General features: G+C 31.8%; 1 protein-coding gene across 1 annotated transcript; it reads right to left on the bottom strand.

The window, feature by feature from the left end:
• Positions 1-5,458: 5,458 nt before the first annotated feature.
• LOC114329752 (protein TSSC4) lies at positions 5,459-6,324 on the bottom strand. Its single transcript, XM_028278962.2, has one exon. The coding sequence runs from the start codon at positions 6,277-6,279 to the stop codon at positions 5,623-5,625; it is 657 nt and encodes a 218-aa protein (XP_028134763.2). The 5' UTR covers positions 6,280-6,324; the 3' UTR covers positions 5,459-5,622.
• Between the last annotated feature and the right edge of the window lie 3,442 nt (positions 6,325-9,766).

Here is a 9,766-nt window from a genome sequence, read left to right as displayed (position 1 = left end):
CTGGACTATTATTTTTCTCAAAACTAGGATAAAGGAATTTAAGAAATCTTTGAGATTTTTACAATATGCACATTATGTACTTAGTACACTTAGTACTATAAGAATAGTAAACAAGAATATGTTCTGGCAAAAAATAGTCAAAATTCTTTAGAAGAAATTACCTGACAATGAAATCAAATACTTTGCATTTGAAAGGTACAGGAAAAAAAAACGATCAAAATCACAGGAAACTTTGGAGAAAAATACAATTAAAGTTTACATCAATATATCATTTGTAATATTTTACCTGCATTTGTGAGGACTGAGATCATTTTTCCCTGTTTTAAAACTGCCATGTTATAGTACTCTCAACAATGTGTACAGAAAACACAAAACCTGCGATTTTCACTTTTTGTGACTTTGATCGTTTTTCCCCTGTAACCTTCAACTGATTTCAGGGTTATATACAGTGTGTCAATTTTAAAACTTACAATGGCTATATCTCACGAACAAAAGCTGAAAACGAAAAATGCTTAAAACCTTTTCTAGGATAATAAGGGGGAACTAAAATGACATGAAAGGGAACTCACCCCCATCAACCCCCTAGGCCCCACCCACCACAAACAAAAAAGTTTAAATTGCAAACCCCTACTTGTGATACATCATTGAAAAGGCTATAAAAAATGCTATCCAATGGTATAAATAATAATTATACAGGGTGAAGCAATAATTGTGAAACTTTGGCTTAAATGAAAAATTTAATGAGGTTTTGTTGAACTACAAATTTGATAAAAATGTCAATTAAGTAAATATTCAAAGTGGGTTCTGTTGTTTTGTAAACAATAATACAGTCTATTTTCAAATTCTGCACGAAATTTGACAAATGTTTTTCTAGTAATAGGGCGACATGCTTGAGTAATTATTTCTCGCAATTTCCTAAGTGACGCAAGTTAAGTTTTATAAACAACTGATTTAAGGTAAAAATGGCAAATTAAGTTTCAATTAAAAAAAACGTACGAGCGGACACTTACCATTTAAAATAATAGTCCGGGAGATAGCATTACAAATACAAAAGTCATAGTAAGCCAGCTGATATTAACAACCTGTATCATTATTATTTATACCATTGGATAGTACTTTTTATAGTAGGATAGTATATTACTTTTTTCAATGAGGTTACTCTAAATCAGTTGTTTATAAAACTTGCTAAACACTTGCTAAATTTCGTGCAGAATATGAAAATAGGCTGTATTATTGTTTACCAAACAACGGAATTCACATTAAGTATTTACTTAATTGACATTTTTAATAAATTTTTAATTCAACAAAACCTTATTAAATTTTTGATTTAAGCTAAAGTTTCACAATTATTGCTTCACCCTGTATAATTATTATTTATACCATTGAATAGCATTTTTTATAGCCTTTTCAATGATGTATCACAAGTAGGGGTTTGCAATTTAAACTTTTTTGGTTGTGATGGGTGGGGCCTAGGGGGTTGATGGGGGTGAGTTCTCTTTCATGTCATTTTAGTTCCCCCTTACTATCCTAGAAACGGTTTCAAGCATTTTTCGATATCAGCTTTTGTTCGTGAGATATAGCCATTGTAAGTTTTAAAATTGACACACTGTATACATAGATTATAATACCCATGTCTGTCTAAGGATCTGGTCTACTGGCAAGGCTCAATCCCATCATAAACCGCTATCTCATCAGAAATTAGGGCTCATCCAACAATCATAGCAAACAACGATTACCTAGTAAAGTTACATTGTTAAATAAATAAATGAACATAGATGAGAGATATAGTTGCCACTTTTGACTAGAAATGATACGGCCTTAGATTTACTCATATTCCCATTCGTGACAACTTCACATCATCTAAGTTACTTTTTTTAATTAACCCGACATCCGACAGGTGGGGTGTAGTACATCCCAACAATACTGAAGCGCCTACAACATAAAGAAATGCATGTAGTGGCCACAGCAGTAAGATAGCTTTCTATTCTATGTTCATCTATGCGATGACATAATAGTTTTTAGTCGTCTTTAGTTTCAGCAATAGCCCGATCAAAGAACAATCTGACCCCAAAAAAAATAAAGGTAGGATGAAAATTTGGGAATAGGTAGTTGAAATTGTCTATTATTATATAAGAAAAAGTTTACAATTCTACATCCCCTCAATTTTTCAAAAATAGAGGGGAATACCCCCCTCTCGAAGGTGAAAAATATACATTCAAAATAAGTCCGGAATTGGATAAAATTACTAATTCTAAGCAACTTTTGTTCTATAGAGTTTTTTCTATAGAGTCAATACTTTTTGAGTTATTTGCAAGTGAATATGTTTATTTTTAATAGAAAAAAACATGTTTTTGGACGATTTTTCGACGAGAACTCAAAAAGTAAGTATTTCAGCGAAAAAAATATTAGCAAAAATATAGCTTATAAAAAACTGAGAAAAAAATGGTGTATACTTGAGGTCTGTATACCCAGTAGAAGCAGAGTTGTAGCTAATGAAAAGTAGGTTCTTCTTCATAAAATTCCAAATCGAATATTTCAATGTGAAATAACCCAAAAAGGGTTAAAAGGGCTTTTCGGGGAAATTCATTTTAACTTTTTTAAAGTGTTTAAATAAAGGATTATTTTTTTTTAAACTTATAACATTAAAAGTAAGTGAGTTATGCTCAAATATTGTTGGTCCCTTTTATTTTTTGGCAAAAAAATCGCGAAAATCACCCCCTAATTAGCATCACAAATAAATTTTATCATTACCACTTCACAAGTTACTTTGCTTATGTATTATTTATATGATCTGTAAGTTTCATTGGTTCAAAGTGCTTATTTTTGAAAAAGATGTAGTTAAAATGGCTTGAACGAGTAACTAATCAGGAGTTTAGGCAAATTTTGAACAGCCATAGCATAATAAATTTTAGTATTACAAGAAAACAAAAAAGGAAAAATATTCAGAAAAGCAAAACGTACATTTTATTACTCTTAAGATTTTTGGTATTACTAATAATTTTTAAGTTAATTCCATGAACAATTCCATTTTTTTTTAAATTAAAAAAAATGTTGTACTTTAAACCCATTTTTTTCAAAACTGAGCACTTTGAACCAATGAAACTTATAGATAATATAAACAATACATAAGTAAAGTAACTTGTGAAGCGGTTATGATTAATTTTATTTGGGTAGCTAATTAGGGGGTGATTTTCGCGATTTTTGTACCAAAAAATAAAAGGGACCAACAATATTTTGAGCCTAACTTACTTATTTTTAATGTTGGAAATTTTTTTAAAAAACAAAAATAAACCTTTTTTAAACACTTTAAAAAAGTTGTAATGAATTTTCCCCAAAAAGAGCTCTGTGATTATTTCACTTTGAAATATTCGATTTGGAATTTCACGAAGAAGAACCTACTTTTCATTAGCTACAACTCTGCTTATACTGGGTACTGGGTCTGCAGACCTCACGCATACGCCATTTTTTTCAATTTTTTATAAGCTATATTTTTACTAAGAATATTTTTTCGCTAGAGTACTTACTTTTTGAGTTATCTGCGAAAAACCGTCCATAAACATGTTTTTTTTTTGTTAAAAATGAACATATTCACTCGCAAATAACTCGAAAAGTATTGACTTAGTGAAAAAACTCTATAGAACAAAAGTTGCTTAGAATTAGTCATTTTATCCAATTCCGGGCCTATTTTGAACGTATATTTTGAGAAAATATTTTTCACCCCGTATTTCCCAATTTTCGTAAAATGGAGGGGATGTAGAATTGTAAACTTTTTCTTATATAATAATAGACAATTTCAACTACCTATTTCCAAATTTTCATCCTTCCTTTATTTTTTGGAGGTTTTCGTAAAGTTTTGTGTTCCCTGATCGGGCTACAAGTATATTTGGATTGAAAGTGGTCACACCCCACAAGTGGATTTTGTACTTTCTGCAGAATTGTTTTTATTTTGTTTTACTCCTATAAATAAGTAAGTATAGGTAAGTGAATAATACTTATTACAGATTTTAACTTACTTTTTTATTAGTCTAAGATAAAATAAATGACGAACGAGACCAAGCATGCCTTCACGCCTTATGTGATGAAGGAGACAGTAATGAATGTATTGACAAGAGTGATTCGGAAATAAGTGAAGAAATAGACAAAATCCTGATAGGTAAATAGTGACTATCCTGATAGGTAAATAGTGACTATCCTGACCAGCTTCAAGATGTTGACCTTCCAGATATCACAGAAAACTAAACGTAGATATATTTTTTGAGTTTCTTTAACTATTTCGGTTGCTGGAGTTTGTCACATCCCACCTGTCTGTTAGAGATGTTGAAAAAGTATGTATTCGTTACAAAGTACTCGTTACTTACGAATACCGAAAGTAACGATTACTATACAGAGAAGCAAATCGTTACTTTGATTACTCTGATTACTTCGTTACTTCGTACTAATCGTATCAGAGCGAGTAACGACTATTGTATCTACTTTGATTACTTCGTACCAATCGTATCAGAGTGAGTAACGGACGGGACCGGTATTTTACGAGTGTTATCGAATATCGTTATCGGTATGAAGCGTTTTAAGGGTGTGAGGGTGAGGACTGAGAAATACGATTCTCGATATGATTACCGGTACTCAAATACATAAGTAACCAAAGTAATCATAGTAATCAAATCATTTTTATCCCTTAAACAGATCGGTGAAGGTCGTTGTTATATCTGAATATCTAGTCGTTGTTATATCTGAATATCTATACAGACCTACCTACTGAGAAATACGATTCTCGATATGATTACCGGTACTCAAATACAAAAGTAACAAAAGTAATCATAGTAATCAAAGTAACGAATACTGTAAATGATTACTTTATACAAAAGTAACGATTTGTAACGAATACTCGAAAATAACTATAATCAACATCACTACTGTCTGTTAGTGGCAAAAAATTTCACCTGTCGGATGCCGGGTTAATGTATTCTGTTCAAATTATCATTACAATAATTATATAGCAAGAAAATGTGCCAAATCTTTTATCATTTGATATTTCATCCATGAACATCTTGTCTTTGAATAACTAGATGTATGTAGTGTTCTTTATGCACTAGTTTTACTATTAGAGCCCATTACCATGACAGGCGCTAACGCAGGATTACAACTACACATACATTTTATTTGAGACCATTCACATGCCAAGATGCTTTCTAATGACTTAAAAGACGCTTTAGAATGTCAACTGTCTCAAGTAAAATGCATGTAGTTGTAAGCACGTGTTATCAAAACACCCGTTAAGCACCTGTCATGTAAACAGGCTCTTATTATTAGGTCCAAATAGTTTAAGAAGATAGTGTCAGTTAGCCTTTCGGATTAACAGAATCTTTCTAAAATGTATGAAATGGAGGTATTTTTGTTCACACCAGCTATAAAACTACATCCTGAAATTATCAAAAAAGGGAAACATTAAACAACTAAATGATACAGGCTTATTATTACTATTATTAAAAATTAACATTATGTACAAAATTATAACGAGAGGCATCACAATCATTTACTTTATATGACAGTGCCATTTGAGTCTTAAGATTTAAATTATACAAACTTATTTCCTTAGTAATATTTTTCTTCTGTAACTATGAACTATTCATCCTCAAGAAGATGATCTAGCTTTAACTCCCTTCCCTTTTCTACCTGTTTCTTCTTTTTGTTCTTTTTAAGCTTTTGTCCCACTACATACTCAGGCATAACAACTTTTGAACTTCTAAAGGTGGCTTTCAAACTGTCTGGATCCTCTTTGGTCTCTGAAGGATTGGATTCATGTCGTCTTTGCTTTTTGAAAACGATTTTTTGGGGCTGATCTTTTTCTGAATCATCTGAAGGTACCTCTGAGATTTTTCTCTCCTTTAGCTCTTCTAAAAATGATAGAGCTGTTTTTGTGTTACTTCTATCCGACATGTCTTCATCATTTACATCTTCCAAAGAATATCTTGTCCATTTATGGGGGTTTTTCTTAAAGTCGGGAATTTTCTTCATGTAATTTTTGGACACGGGGTTTTGGGGTTTCTTAAATATACTCTCTTTGCCTCGTAGCCTTCTTGTAATAGCTCTCTGTTCTTTTGGAGTTGATACTTTTGAATGGACATCCTCCTCATCAACATCCATTTCAGTGTCATCTTGTCTAGTTGGCCTACGATCAGGATTAGGTTCTAGGACCAAAAGTTGATCGAATACATTTTTCTGTCGTAAAGCAAAATCGGCATTTGCTGATTTTAATGTAAATTGTTTATTTTCAGACATTTTATACTGAAAACATTTAACCTAATATAATATTTTTATTTCAATATAAATGTAGCTAACTTCACAATATACTATTGTTAGGCCAGTCACTCGTGGACAAAATTTATAATTCTGTCGGATTGCATGGATTTTTGAACTGAAAATTTTGATTTAAGATTGTCTTACCCTCATTTTCAAAAGTTATATATGGGAGATATGTGATTTTGAGTGGTTAAAAGTACCCCTAAATTAAAAAAAGGAAAACACGTCTATAGCCTGGTTTCAAAGATGGCCAACCAGGGCCTATTTTACCACTAGGCCCGTGAGGCACTTGCCTCGGGCCCGCATTTTAATGGGGCCCGGAAAGATCACCAAAAAATTTTTTTATTGCAATCATAAAATAAACTTTCAAAATTCTTCACCTGTGACAACAGTGCTTCACGCCTTCGTGAAGTGACTCCACCTCTCACAAGTTAGTACATCTCTGTCATCTCCTATAGAAAACAACAATGCCAATAACTCTTTTTCTAACGATATACCTAGGGGATTGGCCAAAACATTTAAATCTGGAATTTCAAAATAAGTAATCGACCGAATTAATATATTGATAAAATTAGTGAATGTGTTACGCAACTGGATAATATTAAAACCAGACATTTGCAAAGTGCAATTTTTTATAAAATGAAGGCTAATGGGAAAAAATTCTTCGCGAATGGTTAGTGTACCTACAGTCCTAAATGTTGCCGTGTTTATTGTTACGTTTGTAAACCGATTTTCACGAAAATTATTGTTTTTCTAACTTTCGATGCGTTAATGACTGGAAAAATATCAATAGGTAATTGTTATTCAACATGAGCGATCTGCTGAACATATTTCATCAATTATTGGTACGTAGTCAAGAGAAGTAGGACAAATTGTAACAATAATGGAAAAAAGTTATTTAGAAGAAAAAGAAAAGCAACATTGGAGAAACGTTTTTCAACGAATAACAACAACCATTAAATTTTTATCCAAGAACGGTCTATCCTTTTGTGGTTCAACAACCAAATTATTTACAAAAGGAAACGACATATATACAGTGTGTCGCATTTAATATGAAGACATTTTGGCTATCAAAATAAATACAGATTTGAAGTTTTGCACAGTCATACATGTTGAATGTTCACATTTTTAAGATACTAAGCTGAAATTTAAATTTTAAACGCAGCCTACTGCGACCTGCGACTCCACAAACAGGGCAAATATTCGATATTTTGCTTCGCGTTAGAGATATCAGAGAAAGTTATTTGAAAAAGATGTTCCAAATAATATTATTATAACCCCACAAGCCAAATTTCTTGAAAAAATTTGCACTTTTAGTTTAAAAAAAACTAAAGTTCCTAAAACTTAAAATTGGCTGGCCCGAGATGCATCTCGGGACAGACGAATTTTAGGGCCCTGACTACAAATACTGAAAAAACTAAAGGTGCGAATTTTGTCATGCAATTTGGTATGTGGGGTTAGAATAAGATGTGGAAGTACTTTTTCTAATAACTTTCCGATATGTCTAACGCGAAAAAAAAAATTAGAAAATTTACCCTCTTTGTGGATTTGCAGTAGGTCGCGATTAAAATTAAAATTTCAGTTGAGTATCTTATAAAATGTAAACCTTCAACCTGTATGACTTCAAAGCTGTATTTATTTTGATAGCCGAAATAGGTATAGAGCTGTCTTCATCTTAAACGCGACGCACTGTATTTAAACAATGTTTATTAAGTGTTTAAATATAAATTTTTTTTATTGTGAATAAAAATTTAAATTTCTGGCGCAACTATATTTCTATTAAATAATAAATTCATTTAAAAAAGTTATTATTATTGTTATTAAATCATATTTGGGGACCCAAAAATTGTGTAGTGCCTCGGGCCTGATTTGAAGTAAAATAGGCTCTGTGGCCAACTCCATTTAGCAAAATTTTCAGTATAGGTAAAAAACTGTTTAAACTACTTCCACACAATTGGAACTGTTGAATTTTTTTCTGTTGATTAATAATTCTTTCCAGAGCATCTTGGAATAATAATATTTATGCTTTTTACTGTAGTTAAAGGGATATTTAACGTTGAAATATGGAGTTGGCCGTGATTGTAATCAACATGTGGAGAAGTCGTTTTCGTCACCAAAAATATTGCTGATGGTGTCGCGGATATCTTAAGTCAGCAGTAAAATATCAGTAACAATGCATTAGGGCTTGCCATATACTGAAGATTTTTTTGGTGAAAATAAAAAAAGTTGAAATATGTGTTAAAAATATTCATAGGTAATTTATTGAGCTAATACAACATTTGTCAATAAAATTTAAAATCCCGATCAATAAATTAACAACAAAAGTTCTTTAGAACCTGCTTGATCGGTAGACAATATCTGAATCTTACAATATTTCTGAATTAAAAATCCACTACAACTTGGTTGACTTCCATATGACTTCATCACTGTTTCACCTGAGGCGGTGAGGTGTGAGGTCACGTGACAGAATGAAGTCATCTGATTGGTGCTTTGTGGAGATGGCTGTTTTTGTCACCAACATATTTCAGAGCCGGCCGATTTTGTAATCAAGGGTACTATTCAAATGCAGTTTTAAAATTGTTCTGGCCATTTTTGACACCAAAACTCTTTAGATTTGGATTCCCCATGTTATTTTACACAAGAATCAGGCCATATCTGAATTTTCAAAAAAATGGAGCTGGCCATCTTTGAAACTAGGCTACAGACGTATTTAAGCGTTTTATGCATTGAAATCTGATTGAATTAAGTAAAATACACATTAACTAGTTTTGATGGGAAATAAGCCACAATTTTACTAAAAAAAATGATTTTATTAACGTTTCGACGCCCAAATCGGGTGTCGTTGTCAAAATACAAAAAATATTAATATTATTAATATTATCATTAATATTTTTTTTATTTTGACAACGACACGTCGAAACGTTAATAAAATCTTTTTTTAGTAAAATTGTGGCTTATTCATTCCCATCAAAACTAGTTAATTGCAAAAATTCCACAAAAAAATAGCTTCAGAACAACATTAAAATAGGCATATTCAATGATAATTTGTACTTCGACTCTTCAACCCTTCAACGTTAAAAAAACATTTTTTTATTATTTAAAATGAATAACTTGTGAATTCATTATTATGAATATTCATATAAAAATTCACTGTCGACTTTATGTTTGTCTCATCGCATTCGGGTATGCAAGGAAATGAAGAAGCAGATCAACCAGGCCGATTGGCATCCTTCAGCCAAGACTAAATTCATGTAAAACGAGGTTTCTATTTATGATATGAAGTCAGAAATAAAATGTATTATATGTTAAGTGCGTGACAAAATAAGTGGAGTACATCACAAAACAAACTCAAAGGAATTAAATAATAGTGAAACCGCGTGGCCCCAACCAACAGCGAACAGACCCGAACAGGTTAGAATAACACGTTTGCGGCCGGGACACAGTAACTTAACCCATAAACACCCAT

This window comes from Diabrotica virgifera, chromosome 5, assembly GCF_917563875.1.
Source record: "Diabrotica virgifera virgifera chromosome 5, PGI_DIABVI_V3a".
NCBI classification, from domain to species: Eukaryota; Metazoa; Arthropoda; class Insecta; order Coleoptera; family Chrysomelidae; genus Diabrotica; species Diabrotica virgifera.
Note: the sequence above shows the minus strand (reverse complement) of the source record. Positions and strands in the feature narration are given on the sequence as shown.

Coding starts and splice junctions, on each gene's coding strand:
- LOC114329752 (XM_028278962.2), bottom strand. CDS start 6,279: ATGTCTGAAAATAAACAATTTACATTAAAATCAGCAAATGCCGATTTT.